Source organism: Chaetura pelagica, unplaced genomic scaffold (assembly GCF_000747805.2).
Source record: "Chaetura pelagica isolate M959 unplaced genomic scaffold, ChaPel_1.0 scaffold548, whole genome shotgun sequence".
Taxonomy (NCBI): Eukaryota; Metazoa; Chordata; class Aves; order Apodiformes; family Apodidae; genus Chaetura; species Chaetura pelagica.
The window spans coordinates 108842-125753 of NW_009970728.1; the positions used below are offsets into that span (position 1 = coordinate 108842).

General features: G+C 52.8%; 1 protein-coding gene across 1 annotated transcript in view; it reads left to right on the plus strand.

The window, feature by feature from the left end:
• The first annotated feature begins 5914 nt into the window (after positions 1-5914).
• NOL6 (nucleolar protein 6 (RNA-associated)) overlaps positions 5915-16912 on the plus strand; it is a 28453-nt gene continuing 17455 nt past the window's right edge. Inside the window, exons 1-18 of the mRNA XM_010007141.1 lie at positions 5915-5920; positions 7088-7204; positions 7402-7581; positions 8145-8313; positions 9012-9146; positions 9291-9454; positions 9970-10090; positions 10412-10470; positions 10603-10704; positions 11226-11341; positions 11743-11920; positions 12271-12393; positions 12550-12698; positions 13430-13505; positions 15332-15472; positions 15725-15842; positions 16062-16216; positions 16456-16619. Of these exons, the coding sequence (XP_010005443.1) occupies positions 5915-5920; positions 7088-7204; positions 7402-7581; positions 8145-8313; positions 9012-9146; positions 9291-9454; positions 9970-10090; positions 10412-10470; positions 10603-10704; positions 11226-11341; positions 11743-11920; positions 12271-12393; positions 12550-12698; positions 13430-13505; positions 15332-15472; positions 15725-15842; positions 16062-16216; positions 16456-16619 (2273 nt within the window). The remainder of the gene's footprint in view (positions 5921-7087; positions 7205-7401; positions 7582-8144; positions 8314-9011; positions 9147-9290; positions 9455-9969; positions 10091-10411; positions 10471-10602; positions 10705-11225; positions 11342-11742; positions 11921-12270; positions 12394-12549; positions 12699-13429; positions 13506-15331; positions 15473-15724; positions 15843-16061; positions 16217-16455; positions 16620-16912) is intronic.

Sequence of the window (16912 nt, forward strand, 5' to 3'; positions counted from 1 at the left end):
TTCCTTGAGTCCCAGGGTAAAGGACAGCTCTGCTTCACCAGCATGGGTGAACTGAGTGAGGAACAGATGGAAACAGAATTAATTCAATGGGGAGGGGAAAAAACTCAGCCCCAGCCTGTTGGTCCCACCAGTGCTACTACATCGTGGGAGATCTTTCAGGATCTTTCAGGCTGTCACACCAACTTGTCCCAATGTGGGGCAGCATGCTGTGTGCCCATGTGTGATTTCCATTTGTGTGGGGCAAAGGGATGAGTTGGGGGTTTTGCCGTGGAGATGGTGGTCACAGACATTCTGGAGTTGGAGATGACTGTGTAAGACACAGCATGAGGTTACTGGGTAGCTTGGCTCTCTACAAGACAGTAGTCACGGGCTGCATCATGGCTTTGTTAGTGTGATGTGGATGTTTTAAAGGAAATACGGCTGTGATTTTGGAGATTTTTGCCTTTCGTAAGATGCCACTGTTGAATTTTGAGGGTGGTGTCTAGATAGCTGGTGTTGATGTGGGATTTCCTCAGAGGTGCATTGATGCTGGCTTGCTGTCCATCTGCACCTCTCAGGAAAGCAGGAGCTCTGGAATGCTGTGCCAAGAAGATCTTGGTACACAGAGCTTGGGAATGCTCACCCTTGGTGACAAACTGCCTGGGAATGGCTTCACATGGGCCAGGAAGCACCGTATTCCTGGGGATGGAGTCAGGGGAAGGATTCCTCTAATTCTCCAGGGGTTTCCGGGCAGCAAGGCTGGAGCCAGGTAGGGGGTGGGCAGCTGAGCCATGCAGCAGCTTTTTGGCTATGGTGGGAGGTGAGTGACACCTGCGAGGGCAGGCATGGACTGTGCAATGCTGTAAAATATGTATTTTTTTTTTTTTAGTATTTCCATTAGTATTAGCATTGTGGGATGGGGAGTAATTAATGACTCACTAGGTGCTGAAATACTTCATTAAATGACCTGCTCTGGGAAGTGCGTCACTGGTCCTGCTCCTGGGCTGGCTGGGATGTCTGGCAGCTCTGGCACCCAGCCTGTCCCTGTTCCCCTGGTCCCCCTGGCACCTCCAGGTCCCCAAGCCCCGCTGGCTCCAGCAGAGCTGGCAGCTTCTTGCTGTGGCTCTGTGTGTGCACGGGTGCACGTGTCTGTAGGTTCGTGCGTCTGTGTAATTGTGTGGGTGTGTGCGAAGGGGTGTGTGAGAGCTGTGTGTGCACACGCACGTTTGTATCTATGTTTAAGTATACGTGTGTGTCTGTGTGTGTGTGCATGTGTTTGTACGTGTAGGTGCAGGCATGTGTGTCTAGATGTGTGTGTGCATATGTTTGTATATACAGGTATGTGTATGTGTGTCTCTACACGTACTCGCGTGTTACTGCGTGCACACGCGTGTGCCTGTGTGGCTACAGGTGTGAGCAGGGCTGTGTGCATACATACGTGTGTTTCTCTGTGTGTGCAGTTCTCTGTACATGTGTTTGTGTGCGTATGTGCACATGTATCCCAGTGCTGGTGCATGTGTCTTCACGTGCCCTGTCCTGGAAGCTACTGGGTGAGGGCTCTTGCCTGGAAGCAGAAGTACACAAGGTGCTGGTGGGGGGCAAGAGGCTGGGGAGGCTCCAGGAGCTGCCCATTATCCAGCCCCACCCTGGACCAGATCCTGAGCCCATTCTGCCACCCTGGCCAGGTGTTACATCCTGACCTGAGGGTGGCAGGGGGCAAGGGGAAATGCTGAGGGGTTTGCATGACAGGAACCCCAGTGACCTGCTGCTTATTCCCCAGGTGACTGAGTCCCTCCCCTCCTGTTGCTTTCAAACAGTACAAGGACATGACCTTGGGACAAGGGATGACCAAACTGGCTTTCCCAGCTTTCCTAAAAATCCTGTGCATGGCAGCAATTACCCTCACCTTAAATCAGAAGGAGGCCTGACATCACAGGTATGGCCACAGCACCCGGAGGTGACGGGCAGTGAATCACCTTTCGGGAAGCAGTGCAGCACAGTGGGAATGGAGTGTAGCAAACTGGGAATGGAGGAGAGGAACAGAGCTGGAGAGCAGGGGTCCTGGTGCCGGTAGGGTCAGGAGGGAATAGGGAGGAACAGGAGCTCCTCCAGCCAAGGAGCTGTTTCTTTGAGGAACGCAGAGGATAAATTCCTCCCAAGTTAGGAGCCGATGCTGTGGTTTGTACTCAGTGGAGTCACTGGGGCTGGGCACAGAACTAGTTGCTAAACCAGACCAGAGCTAAACATCTATGCTAACTGGAAGCCCATTTTGGGGGCAACCTTGGGATGCAGGAGTGCAGAGGACCATGTACGCAGACATGAGTGGATGAAGCAGGTTTGTCTGCCCAGCTTGAGGGGCAGGGCTGAGCCTGCAGGACCCGTCGCAGGCTGCTGAGATGGAGGAAGAAGCTATTTGGAGGTTATAGTGGGCAAAAATCCTGTCCTGGGATGCTCTGGAGAGAGTTGTTGAAGTTGCTGCTGGTGGCTGCGACTCAGAGAGGCCATCAGCAGCAACCAGGCAGGAGCTGAGCAGGAACAGGGAACAGAAACCTCATCTTGTCCCTACAGCCACCCCCTGCCTTCCCACCACAAGCATTCACTTGCAGGAGGTGGTCCCAAGCAAAAATAATAGGTCAGCTTGGCTCTCAGGAAACTCTCCTTGGAAAGCAGGAGTCAAACACCCCTCTGCAGGAGTCCCAGTCCCCTGGGTGACACAAGGCTGAGATCCAGCTTTCAGCAGGTTTTCTTGCATGGAAGTTGTTAAATAGGTATGAGGCTTATGGGGGTTCCGGGCAATGCTGCTGGTGATGGTCCCCAGCTAGGCAGAAGGACAGGAGAGACATAGAGTGATGCCAGCCTTTTCTGGAAATGGAAGCAATATCTGGCCCCAGGCAGGAGCTGAGCATTGGGATTTCCCAGGCAGAGACACTGTGCAGCAGCAGCATGTGGAAACAAGCTCTGTTGGGTGAAGGCAGGGCAGCCGTGGGTGCCAGTGGACACAGGGTTGCTCTGCTTTCCCTAGCAGAGGTGGGAGCCTGCCCTGCTCCATGGAAAGCCAGATGAAGCACAGACATGCAAGGCAGGCAGAAAGCCAGCTGCAATAATCCTCTGAACACACAGCTTGTTTGGTGTTGTTTTTTTGGTGTTTTTTTTTCCCCTTCCAATGCTGAACTTATTTGTCCCTACCCCTCTGTGTGTTTTCTCCAAATCTGCTCATGCTTCCTACAAGAACAGCCCAGCAGCAGACTGGGCTGATTTGTCTTAGACCTCCTGTGTTGGGAACAGAGCTCAGTCCAATTCTCTGGGGAGTTCTCTGAACACCTACATTTGCCTTTGGGATGGATATGTAATCTGTCTTCTGTCTTGACATGCCTACACACTTACTCTTGAAGTGATCCTGCAAATGGTTTTTCCACAACCCATAGAAAAAACATGAACTGAGGGTGGCTGGGGTTCAGGGAGAAACATTTGGGCCTGGTGTGGAGATCATAGAATGATAGAATGGTTTGGATTGGGAGCAACTCTGAAGTTCATCGACTTCCAATGCCCCTGCCATGGGCAGGGACACCTCCCACTAGACCAGGCTGCTCAAGCCCCATCCAACCTGGCCGTGAACACTACGAGGGATGGCCCAGCCACAACTTCCTTGAGCAACCTGTTCCAGTGTCTCACCAGGCTCACAGGAAAGAATTTCTTCCTAATGTGTAACCTAAATCTACCCTCTTCCAATTTAAAGCCATCCCTGCTCATCCTATCACTCCATGCCCTTGCAAAAAGTCCCTCCCCAGTTTTCCTGTAGCCTCTGGTAGGTACTGGAAGGTGCTTTAAGGTCCCCTCAGAGCCTTCTCTTCTCCAGGCTGAACAATCCCAACTCTCTCAGCCTGTGTTTGTAGCAGAGCTGCTCCGGCCCTCTTTGCATCTTTGCGGCCTCCTCTGGATTCTCTCCAGCAGCTCCATGTCCTTCGTGTGTTGGGGGCTCCAGCACTGGACACAGCACTGCAGGGGGGTCTCAGAAGAGCAGAGACGAGGGGGAGAATCCCCTCTCTTGACCTGCTGGCCACGCTTCTTTTGATATAGCCCAGGACACGATGGCTCTCTGGGCTGCAGGTGCACCTTGCCAGCTCATGGGGAGCTTCTCATCAACCGACACCCCCAAGTCCTCTTTCTCAGGGCTGCTCTCAAACCCTTATATGGAAAACTTCCTTCAAATTTATCCATAATTAGAGTTTTATAGGAATCATACTCAGTCATTAAGAGTTTAACAGTGAATAGCTGTAACATGAAGTTATTACTGAATCCCAGTAGCCGGGAAAACATAAAGATTATCGGCGTGTTATGTGGCCAGATGACACACTCCAGGCTGGGTGACTTTCCCACAGAAAGTCCTTCTGAAGGACAGTCCCACTGGAGTCACAATATCCCAGTTTCATGGCAGGGTGCAGAGAAGTGAATTAAAGCCTCTACAGTTATGCAAAACCCATTCCAAGAGCTGGAAAAGGTACTAGAATTATTTGAGTCCCAAATCTGTGACCTCCTGTTCAGGGAAACACACAGGGTGGGCTTTTCAATACCCCAGCAACACAAATATGGTCAGGCAGGAGGGCTGGGGTTGCACATATATATACATCCATATCTATATGTAGAGGCACGTGGAAAGGGGGTGGATCTCCAGCTCCAGAGCTGTGCCCCCTACACGCTGTTGTGGTTTTTTTTGCCAGAATCGTGTGTATTGAGCAAACTGCAGCTTGTTTCACTCTGTGTTTATTTACAGCTGGCATCTCACCCCTTTGGTGTCAGCTGCTCTGGGCCCAGCTGGTGCCTGGGTTACCCACCTCACTCCACGTGGCCCCACATTTCACCCCTGTCCAGAGCGTGAAGTCCCACCAGGATGAAAACTGGAGCCTGGTATGTTTATTAGCACCCACCGTAGTGAATCTTCCCTCTTACTGAAGCAGCACAACGTGAGCAATGAGAGTTAAGTCGGGGTCCCCCAGAGGCAGCCCCTGTGGGGCTGCCCAGTGGGAAAAGCCAATCCCAGGCCGGGTTCATCCTGTGGGATGAGCGGGGCCCCTGGAGAGCCAGCTTGGGTGTGAAGCTCGTGCCAGCTACTGACTGAAACGAGTAAGGTATTTTGAAAAACCACGTAAAAGAGAGCAAGGAGACACGCAGAATAAAAACAAGGTTTATGTAACCCCGAAACAGCAAGAACTGGAGGAAAACACGTCCCAGGCAGTCAGCAGCCCGTCCCTGAGACATGAGCCTGCAACTCAGATGGAAGGGATGGAAGGGAACATTCCCCACAACTTATCTTAGCTACAGTCTTGAGCACCAGGTAGAAAACACTGACTGATTGGACTCGCCACATTAACACCCCATCAGCATATTAATGAACTGTTAGCACACTAAAACACCCACCCACGGCTGGAGGGACCCCTGCTAACAACAGCCCCCCACTCTTTGAACAGGTATAGTGGAAGTTTTAAGCACTGTCACATTAAATGGCAGCAAAGAACTAGTTAACTTGTCACATATGAAATAATTTGACCTGTTTCTGTGTATAAAAGCAGCCCCCGTGTCTCAGGAAGCTGAGCTTGCTTTGTGGAATATCCCCCTGCTCACTTTTCTGTACAGAGCTGGATGTCACAGCAAGTATTTAAACTCTGTGTGGATCAGCTTCTTGCTCACTGGGTGACAGACCCTGCTTCTGGGCCACCACTAGGAGGGAAGAAATCTGTTCGCAAGACTCTGAGCTCGCACTGCCCATGCCACAGAGGGCAAGAAGCTGTGTACAGCAGTGGCTCCAAGCTCCAGAGTCACCCCAAAACATACCACCCCCTCCCCAAAACCCTTGAGCACCTGGGCAGCCCTGAGGCCGAATGGAGGGGTGGCTTGTGGGCTCTGGGATGGGGTGACAGGGGAGGAGGACAGGGTCAGCATGCAGGTGAGAACTGTGTCCAGCCTGACTCTCAGCCTCACACTGGCCCCCTTTCCTGCCCCAGCCCCATGGGTAGGGATGTGGGAGCAATGCTAAGATGGGGCAGGTGGGGTACTGCCCCCTTGTAGGCAGGAGAAGAGCATTTCTCTCCTCGCTAAGTATTTCTAGCCCCCAGGAGGCTGCTCATGGACTTGACAAGGATAGGGGCCTCATTAAGGAGTTATGAGAATGGCTCTTCAGTGACAAATAAAAACTATTTGTGCAAAGAAGCGACAGCAGATGGTGCTGGGCATCCCCCCCACATCAGCTGTGGTGCATCACTGTCCAGGACCTACGCCTGCAGAGCACCAGGAGTTCCATGGGGAAGGGGCTACAAGGGGGGGAAGAGAGCTGGTTGCAGCATCCCTCAGCTCATCCCAGGGATGGGACTACTGAGAAAGCACAGCCTTCCCAAGGCACCCATTGTTTTCCTGGGTTTTTTTTTTTTTCCCGTCGTAATTCCCGTTACCGTCCCGCGCCAGGCGCTTCGCTTCATTTGCACCGCTCAAATGGAACCTCTCCGGCGCAGCGCTGCCACATGGTGGAAGTGCATCCCTCGCTGCCTTAGCAGGGCTAGGAAGTAGCATCACCAGGTGCAGCCAGCTCCTGTCTGTGACGAGGTTCTGGATGGGGCAGGAGGGTTGGTTTATGTGCCAGGAATACAAACCTCCCGTGGTAGGGTGAAAGGCAGGCTGGTGACTAGGCAGCTCCTGGTGATTGTCAGCTTAGTGATTTTTACGGGGAGCAGCTTTGATCTCCTGGCTGCCTGGATCCCTAGGGCTGGCTTCATGGTATAAGCCTGCACAGTTGTTCCCTGGAGCTGGTGTCATACAAAACCCTTTCTGGGAATTGTGTCTACATGAATCACGCTGGTTTTTTGTGGCTGGGGATCACACACAAGCCAGGGGAAGGGAGATGGGGGAAAAAAGATGATAGAAGCTGTGTTATCCTCCTGCCCATAGGCTGGTGGGGCTTCCAGCTCAGGTCAGGGTTTGTAGAGAGGCTCAGGTGTGTTCCCCAGCTCACCTGCTGCACTCTTCACCAGGTTTGTGGCTGGTGCTGGAGGACAAGGTAAAGGGTGGTAGCAATTCCAGTGTTGCAGCAGCCTTTCCTGATCCCTTTTTCCCCCTGCAGATAGAAGAGCTTCTGAAGGAGGTGACACTGAAAGAAACAAAGAAGAAGAAGATTGATACCTTCCTCCATGAAGTTAACAGCCTGCTGAGTGCCATCCCAGAGACCCCAGAAACTGAAGTATGTTCCAGAGGGATGGGGGAGGCAGCAAGGCTCCATGGAGCAGTCTCTGCTGTTGCCATACAGGCAGAGATCCCTGTGGAGTTTCCCCTTAGGGACTGAAAAAGCATTACCTGGTTGTGTGGGCAGAGGGCTCCAGGTCTCTGCCTACGTTCCTGATGCTTAGAGGGTTCTGTGTGTGTCCCGTCTGTTCCCAGCTCACTGACCAGGCCTGGCTACCCAAGGGCTTGAAGGTCCCGATCCTGCAGGTGCCGTTCAGCGTGAAGGGGAAGTTCCGCTTCCTGCCCCCAGCTGAGCTGAGGGTGGTGGGCAGCTACCTGCTGGGCACCTGTGTGAAGCCAGAGGTCAATGTGGACATGGCCGTCACCATGCCACAGGTGAGTCTGGCCTGGAGCCTGGCTGAGCTCCATCCCCTCCTGTTCCCCTTGGCCTCTGCCCTGTCCTCTCTGTTCCTCTTAGTGAGGCTGCAGCATCTGGATGTGCACGGTGGTGACTCCCATGAGGAGTCTCACTGCTCCCTCAACCGTAGCTTGCAGCTACTTTGCTCTGAGCTCCTCATGAGGATCTTCCTTCTCTCTGCCTACCTCTTCCACATTGCTGGAGAAGTAGATACCGTCCTGCTTCGTACCCCATTGCACTTCTGCCCCATCTCCCAAGGCTGTGTTCAAGGGAGGGTGATACTTGCAGGCTGTTATCCCTCTAGAGCTCCTTCCCCTTGCTGCCCAGACCTGCTGTAATGGGGTTTGAGATGAAGCAACGTCCAGTTTTGACTCTTGTCTCTTGTGATCCTAGAGCCTGGTGAGCTGGCAGCAAGGTGTTGCTCCTGACCAACTTGGAACTGCCTGTGGGGCTGGGTCTAGGAGTGGGAGCTGTGGTGCCACAGGCTGAACCAGGCTCTGCAGGCATGTGAAGTGAGATTGTGCCATCCCTCTCTTCCCAGGAAATCTTCCAGGACAAAGATAACCTGAACCAGCGTTACCACCGGAAGAGAGCTCTGTACCTGGCCCACATGGCCCACCACTTGTCCAAACGGAAGGTCTTTGGCAGTGTGAAGTTTGCCTACATGAACAGCAACCATCTCAAGCCTGTCCTGCTCCTGAGGCCACAAGGTAGCACTTGAGCCTTTCTCTGACAGGGGCTGACAGTGGGTACTGGCATTACCTGGAGGGTGGTGGTGGTTTCACAACAGACCCTTTGGAGCAGGGTCAGTTAGAGGCTGTTGTTGCGAGTGATGATAAATTTTGGAGCTTTCTCTTCTTCCTTCACACATCCTAGTCCTCAGGGTCTCTGTCTGTCCTATGGTTCCTGCAGCTTGTGTCCTTGGCCTTGCTGGCTTGCCCACCCTGTGAATACTTCAGGGAGTAAAGCAGAGTGTGACACTGGCCCTTCTGCCTGCTCACCCCACCACTACTTGTCACCATCCTCTTGCCTTCCTAAGGCAGCTCTGAGCAGCCTGGCCCTTCTCTGAGATAAAGTGGGATGCACAGGCTGCTGATGCTGCTTGTTTCTGCAGACGCAAGGTGACACCAAGTTTGGGTCTGGGACAGGCAGTAAATGTGGCAAGGCCAGGGCAGGCAGGAGAGTACTGGTAGGACAAATGGTTACCTAACTGGCCAGCAAGGATAGAGGAAGATGGTCACAGTATTACTTCAGGGTTATTGTTGGCTCTGAGATGATGTCCACTGCTGCTGTGCTTTGCTGGGAAGGAGCTTTTTCCCCAGACTGGTGATGCTTCTGGTTTTCTCAAGGTAGTCTCTGGATCTCTAACATCTCTTCCTCCTTCACATCTATCCCCTGGTGCTTACAGGCAAGGATGAGAAGATGGTCACTGTCCGACTCCACGCCTGTCCTGCCCCGGGTCTCTTCAAACCCAGCCGCTTTTATCCCAGCAAGAACAATGTCCGGACAGCCTGGTTCATGGAGCAGGGCACCCCCAAAGAAGGTAGGCCCTGGGGCTGGGGGAACGTGAGGCAGCTCAGTTCAGCTGGAGACTCCACATGTTTCTGGGAAGTGAGTTCTCTCTAGCCCTTCTCTGTCAACAGGAGGTTTGTGATTGGGTCCAATGTGTTGTTGTGTCCCCACACAGGAGCCACTGAGCCCCCAACCCCGCACTACAACAACTCCATCCTCTGTGACACAGTGCTGCTGTCCCACCTGCACTTCTTGTCTAGTGCAGCCACCGACTTCCCAGGCATGAAGGATGGTCTGGTTCTCCTCAAGGTTTGGCTGAACCAACGACAGCTCAGCAAGGTCTGTCCTGGGTGATGGGACAGAAGGCTCTGCTTGCCTGGCTAACCTGCCTCTGATCTGCTCTCCCTCTCTAGAGATGGAAGAAGGGTGATGTGGTCCTGGTGGGTCGTGTGGTGGGCTTGTGACTCTGATTTGAGCTGTGTTAAGTTTCAAGGAGCTCCACTGAACCCTGTGGGTTACGATGAGTCTGGGTGTACTGGGCAATAGTACATCTTAGAGATTCCTGGAATGAGTTAGTGGGTTTTTGGGTGTGGATTTTTTTTGTTGTTTGGTTGTTCGTTTTTAGTTCATCCCATTTCCTAAAGAACTTGGAGGTGTTGCCTTCCTGCAAGGGGGAGGGTCCATATCTCTGCATCTTGTACTGGGCTTTGCTTCAGTGTGTTCCTGGCAGGGTTGGGGATTTGGGGCAGCTCTGCTGGTGATGGCAAAGGCCAGAAGCAGTCATGTGGGATGGGTTCTAGTGCTCATGGTTCTTTTTATTGAGCTCTTGTTGACTCAGCCCTCTGTTCTCACAGGGCTTTGGGTGCTTCAGTGGCTTCTTGGTCTCCATGCTTGTTGCCTACCTGCTGATGCAACGCAAGATTGTCAAGATGATGAGTGGGTACCAGGTGCTCAGGAGCACCCTGCAGTTCCTGGGTGAGTTTTCAGGGAAAGGCCGGTGTCAGTAGAGTCTCTGCATGAAGCTTGAACGTGGTGGTGAGAAGAGGTAGACTTGTGATTTTTTTCTTCCCCTGATGCGAAGACCCTGTGGGTGAAATGGGCAGATGGGAAGGAAGCAGTGGAGCAGGGCTGGATGGAGCAGCTTGCAGAGAGGGTGGGCAGTGGTGGAGGCCAGCACTGCATCATAGCACTGTTAATGTTGTGAGACCACAGCAGTATTGGCACATACCCATAGCACCCTCACCAGTGAGGAGATGAGGATGGCAGGCTGACTTGTTCCTTTCTGTCTGCCCACAGCCACCACTGACCTGAGCGTGACGGGGATCAGCCTAGCAAAGGATGTGGATCCCTCCCTGGTAAGCAGCCCTGCAGAGGGACTTGTGCCCATGTCTGGCTGTGTTGCCTGGGCTATTACAGGCATGTTGGACAGGTGGTTTCCTGGTGACTGGGCTGCACTGTGGCACTAAGGACTGTGTTTGCTCTTCCAGCCTTCCCTGGATGACTTCCACCAGGCATTTGATGTGGTTTTTGTGGATCCCTCTGGGCTGGTGAACCTCTGTGCTGATATGACTGCCAGCAAATACCACCAGGTACTGAGCAGGTTGTGATAGTATCCAGAGATGCTGTCTTGGGAGCAAACTGAGGCAGGCAGAGGGTGGTTGGATGTTTTGGAGGAGGTCGCTTTTTAAGTTTTTAAGATCCACCTCCAGCTCTGAAGCTTATAAGTAATTTTACGACTGGAATTTAATGCTGCTCTACCTTGTCTTGCTTGAATGATGGAGGAAGGTTGTTTTCTTCTTTGTGGGCACCTTTGGGTAAGCTCAAGCAGCTGTTTAGCAGAAATAACTGTTTTGGAGCTGGAAAAACCTCGACCTCATGGCAGGGATTTCAAGGAGTGAAAGGGATTTAAAGTGTCTGGCCAGCAGCAGCCACTGTTGGTGACTTGATTTCATGCTGAGGACAGATGTTATCTGGAATCCAGGTCTGCTGGTGACTGCGGAGCTGGGATGGCCCTAATTGGTGGAACAGCAATGGTCACTGCAGCTGGAAGGACTTGTTTTCCTTCTCCAATCCCATTCATGCTGTTGCTCTGTGTTGTCTTCTTGCTCAGGTCCAGTTTGAAGCCAAGCGCTCCATGGAGATTTTAGATGACCGGATGGTGGATGGCTTTCAGGCATTGCTCATGACTGCAAAGCCCATGCTCAGAACCTTTGACCATGTCTTCCAGTGAGTCTTCTCATGCTAGTGGGATAATGCTGAGGAGCCTGCTCAGAGTGGTGTGGCTTGTGGCTTTGGATTGTGGTGGATTCAGACTTGCCTGGTGGGAGGCGGCCCTGCTACATCTGTGATAGCCACTGGGGCCTCTTGCTTTTGACCACTGTGCTTTTACTGTCTAGACTGTCTCCCAGGAGGAGGACAGTGCTTTGGCCTTTGGGAATGATGACTGTCCCAGGGACTAGCATTTCCTGTGGTACATCCCGAGATGCCAAAGTGCACTGTTCTTGTAGCCCCCAGCCTGGGCTGGCACCCTCAGCTCCTGAATTCATCTCTCCTCTATCATATCTCTCTCTTGGAAAGGATTTGGTGGCAGAAGTGAGTGATGCCATCCTTCCTTTCTTCTCCTGCAGCCTGAAACATGTCTCCAAGCTGCAGGGTGCCTGCAAGAAGATGCAGCTGCTGAATGAGCTGATGGATCGGGGTGGGAACTACGTGGCTGCAGCCCTTCCCTTTCTTGTCTCTCTGCTGGCCCGTGGGCTGGCTGGGAGAGCACTGCTCGTGGCTCACTCCTTGCCCCAGGTCCCTGAGGTAATGAACCTGTGTCCTTTGCAGCGCGTGGGGTCTCATGACCTTTGTGGCAGTGCTGAGCATGGGAAAGGAATCTTTACTTACTGGGGGAGGAGACAAGCCTGTCCCCTTTGTGGGGAATACAGGATGTGAGGTCTTGCTGTGGGGTATGGGCTGCAGCTGGGAGTCTTGTTCTGTGCAGAAGTCCTGGCCCAGAAGTGCCACAGGGGGGAGACAACTGGTTTCCTCATTAAATGAGACTTTCCCTGTCTGTAGTTGTCTGGGCACCCAAGAGCATGATCATCTAGCAGCAGCTGCTGCTCCTGCAACTTCATTTCTCCTTGTGCTTCATCTTCCACATTTTCCTACAGTGGCCAATTGATGCTGATCCCCCAAAACATAAGGATGTTGGTCCCCTGACATTTGGGCTTCTGTTTGTCACTGAGTTTGCTGCCAGTGTGCTGGAGAAGGGACCACAGGCTGATCACCCTGAGGTGAGGGGAGCACTGTTTGTGCCGAGTGGGATGGAGCAGACCTGGTGTTGGGCTGTGGTTGCGAATGGCTACAGGGCTGGCTGATGGTCATGGAAATGGTTTGGCCCCCATGGTGACTTGTGTCCCTGACCTGGCTTGGCCAATGTTCCCATGCAGGCTCTGGATTTTCGGACCTTCTGGGGAGAGAAATCAGAGCTGCGGCGGTTCCAGGATGGCAGCATCTGTGAAGCAGTGGTCTGGGAGGCTGACACTGCTTGCCAAAAACGCCTCATTCCGGAGCAGATCGTCAGGCACCTGCTGAAGCTGTAAGTCATACCACGTAGCAGCTGAGACTGGTAGATCTGCAGCTGTATGGGGTCACTGCTGCTCTCCTGGCTTTTGCCTTGTCCCTGGTAACCCCATTGTCATCTCCATGCTTTGCGGGACCCTGTGGGTTGTTTTGGCTCTGAAATCTGGAAGTCATTTTAGTTGTCCTGATGTGAGAAGGTGAGGAGGGCAAGCACATGGTGCTGTAGCTTCTGCTGATGGCAGTCCTAAGGGCAAGGGGACAGCATGGTCCTGCCCTTACATGTAGATGGGTTGCTGGGACACTCATGCTTGGCAGAACTGAAATAAAAGCCATCTGGATCTTGCAGCATGTTTCATGAAATCATCTGAGATCCTGTGGTGGTTCACAAGGTTCAGTCTCCCTGCAGCACTGGAAACCCAGTAGGAATTTAGACTTTCTGCCAAAACTGAGAGGCTCTTGCACAGGTCAGAGGTTGCCTGGGTCTTTTTAACTTGAGGAGCAGTCTTGTGAGGAAGGGCATTGGCAGCTTTAACTTTGAATCCTGCAAAGCTGAGTGAGTTGTGCCATTATGGGTTGATACCTTGGGCATGGGTGAAATGCAGAGATTGGTGTCATCAGCATGATGGTCCTTTATGGAGGGATTCCTTGGTCTTGGACTGGCTGTTGCCTGTGGGCACAGTATGCAGCATCAGGATGGATGCCTTGATGTGTCATAGATCTGATGCTCTTTTGTCTTCTTCCATGTAGCCACATGGACATTCCTGAATCCTCCGTCTGCTACACTGGAGCCCAGCTGGAGTCTGTGATCATGACTGACCAAGAGGTATCTTTGTTTCCTAGGTGGGACTGTGGGTTTCTCAGAGAAGGGAGGTATGGGAAGGACTAAGGGGAGGTTGTTTTAGCTTTGTGGCCCAAGGCAGCTAAGGAGTTCCAAGAAGAAGGAAGCGAGGGTAAGGAGAGTGCCTACATGTTGGCACTTGGATGGGCAGTGTGTTCTTGGATCTGCTGAGCCTTTTGTGCCAGTCAAGGCATAGCTGTTGAAGTCCTTTTGTTCTGGTAGCTCCCACACCCCACTTTCTCTTGCAGATGTTCCAGTGTCTTCCTCTTTCTGCTTTTGTCCACTATGTCTATGTTGTCTGAGGCTGTATCACTGTTCCACTCTGTTCCTCCAGCTACACCTTTCAGCTCCTGTGTCCTTCAGGAAATAAGCTGGGCACTCTTGTGCCTTCATCCCATGGGTGAAGCTGGGAAAACCAGAAGGATCTTCCCTTTTATCCTGCAAAATGCTAGATCATGCCCACTGTGCCCTCCCTAGTGTTGCAGCTGAAAGCTGCATTTTGGAGGCTGGGAAATGTCCCCTTCCTTACTGCTGCAGTCAATCTTGTGAAATTAAAGCCTGCAGATGAGGCATGAGCAGTTTTGCACCACTTTGCTGTTCTTTGGTGAAACCAGCTATTTACCTGGTTGTTGGTTGGAAGAGGAAATTGTTTCCTTCCCCCTTTTGAAAGCAAAGGAGAGCAAATCTGACTCAAAAGTCTCCTGTGCCAGGACCAGTTGGAATCTGGGCAGAGCTGCATGTCAGATTTGGGGTGAGATTCTAGTTTATAGATGCTCTGGTGAAGCAGCAAAAGCTGTGTGCTCTGTGTCCCTGCAAGCTAGCCTGAGGTGAGGAGGGTAGATGAAGCCCATTCTGAGAGGGGATGCACTTTACTGTAGCCAGAAGGGCATTTAGGGTTGTTCCCAGTCATCAGTAAATGAAAGAGAAACTTGCCTTTGTCTGCAGAAAAGAGTGGGTAGGATTCTGTGTTGCTGCTTCTCCAGCTGCTTGCTTACAGTCAGCCCAGAGAGTGTGTGGTGGTCAAGGGATGTGAGGAATGAGGAAAGATGGCTGGTGCAGCCAGCTTGAGAGACAAGTAGGACGAGGATTTGTTGTTCGTGGCACATCCCGCAGAGGGTGCTGCTGCTCCGCCAGAAAGCTCAGAGTGGCCAGATGCTGTGGCTCGATTCAGCCTTGCCTGAGTTTGGTGGTTTAGTGTTGGTGATGTCCCCTCCTCGTTCAGGCTTCTCTGCTGTGATTTGGGGAGTTCGAAACAGTAAAGGCAGCAGCAGTTTTCCTTTTGGTGCTTCTCCATCTGTCTTCCCCAGGGTTCCTGTGATGCTATGGGCATTTTCTTTCTTTGCTTTTGTCAAGTTGCACAACTCTTCCTTGGTTAAGGATGTAGTTGGAGCAGTTTTCTTAACTGCCACCTCTGCTGGCATCATGGTAATGGGCAGGGAGGAAGTGGCAGAGCTCTCACCTTGCCATTGTGCGATCTCTTTACCCCCCAGTCGTTCTTACCTTCTCCCTTCCTAAGGAGGATGCTCGCAGAACAGTTTTTGGTGCTGGCTTAGAGTCTTGCACAAGAAATAATTGTACTTTCCACTTGAAATGCTTTTTTTAGGGTGCCTGTGGAGAGCTACACAGTCTTGCCCTTGGCTTTCCTCTCTTTTATCTCCCAGTTTTCCTGGGTGCTTTTGCCAGACGCTGCTCCCTGGGATGGTAGCCCTGGCTCCCTGCAGCTTGGCTGCAGTGTCAGCCTGAGAGGGAGGTGAGGTGGGTGCCTGTGCAGGAGTGTGAGATGAAAGGAGAGGTTCCCTGTGTGTGTGCAGGCTGCGGGGACGGGTGAGGAGGCCATGGTCAGTGCTGTCTGCTCCTACGATGACCTGAGCCGCAAGCTGTGGAACCTGAAGGGGCTGCCGCTGACGGTGACGGCGGTGCAGGGCGTCCACCCCGCCCTCCGCTACACGGACGTGAGTGTCCCTGGGCACGGCCCGGGCGTGGGCCCTGGGAGGAGCTGGGAGGGCTCTGCTTTTGTGGCTCCCAAGAGCCCTCAGGGTGATGCAGTCCCTCTTTTTTTGCTGTCCCATCCATCCTAGGGGCTGGCTGTGCACAAGTTGGCCAAGGCCTCTATGCTGGAGGTGTTTGCTGGAGCGGGAGGTTTGGCTTGGGGGGCGCAGTGGCTCAGGGGTTCCGATCTGTGTCGGCTGGCTGTTTTCTCCCAGGTCTTCCCTCCCGTTCCCATGAAGCCAATTTATTCCTTCCATACTCGAATCAAGACCAAGCACTTGCTGCTTCCCTCGGAGGAGAAGCCCTGCCCAGCCTACCTAGCCCCTTTGAAGAGTAAGTGGGGAGAGTTGTGAGTGGGACATGATTTGGTGAGGGAAAGCAGAGGCGTTTAGTGTTGCTGGCTCCTTTCTTGCTGTGTTGATGTGCCAAAGGCAGGAGCAGAGCCACAGCTCCTCCTGCTCTCCTGCTGTAACCTTTGGTTTCATCCACCCCCATTCAACCCCTGCTTTCTACATGGGGCTCACAAGCCTCTTGCTGTCCCTTTGTCCCCAGTCATCTGCCACATGGAAGGCAGTGGCCAGTGGCCACAGGACAAAGAAGCCATCAAGCGCATCAAGGCAGCTTTCCATCTCCAGCTGGCTGAGCTCCTCCAGCAGCAGCACCAGCTGGTTTGCAGACCTGCTGTCACCCACACTGATGTGTACAAGGTGAGAGTGTGATGGGGACTTTCTCCAGACCTGAGCTGTTACTGAGGAGGTGGAGGGAGGGCGGGCTGTGGCAGTGGTCCCACTGGATAAAACCATGATTTGGATGGTGGGGCCTAGGAGAGCATATTGAGACTGTGCTGATGCCAGGATGCTGCTGCTGTGTCCCTGAGATGCATTGTAGCACACCAGCCTCCTTATGTTGCCTCCAAGCCTGACTTCATCTTCTCCTTTCGTCTCAGGATGGCTATGTCTTCCGTCTCCAAGTAGCCTACCACCGGGAGCCCCTAATCTTAAAGGAAGTGGTCACCCCAGAAGGGATGCTGAAGTACCAGGACACAGAAGAGTCTCGGCAGCTGGAGCTGGAGATCCTGCATCTGCCCTATCTAACCAGCTCCCTGCATGGGTAGGTGAGGCAGGAGACATGGCTCGAAGCCAGTGTGGAAGTGCCTTTGGATGATGGAGGAAGATGGTGGGGGGGGGGAGCTCCCTGTGGAAGTGTCCCTTCAACCCACCTTCTGAAAGGCTCTGTGGGAGGATGGAGGGACAAATGTGAGTGGGGGCAGCACCAGTGGTCCCTGTTGTCACATCCCAGGATGCTGGTGTAGGCACAGAAGTACTGACGAGTAGCATGATTAAGAGAGGAGCCTGTGGCAGCATTTTCCCCTTGTTTCCTCAAAATCTCAAAACCAGCAGACA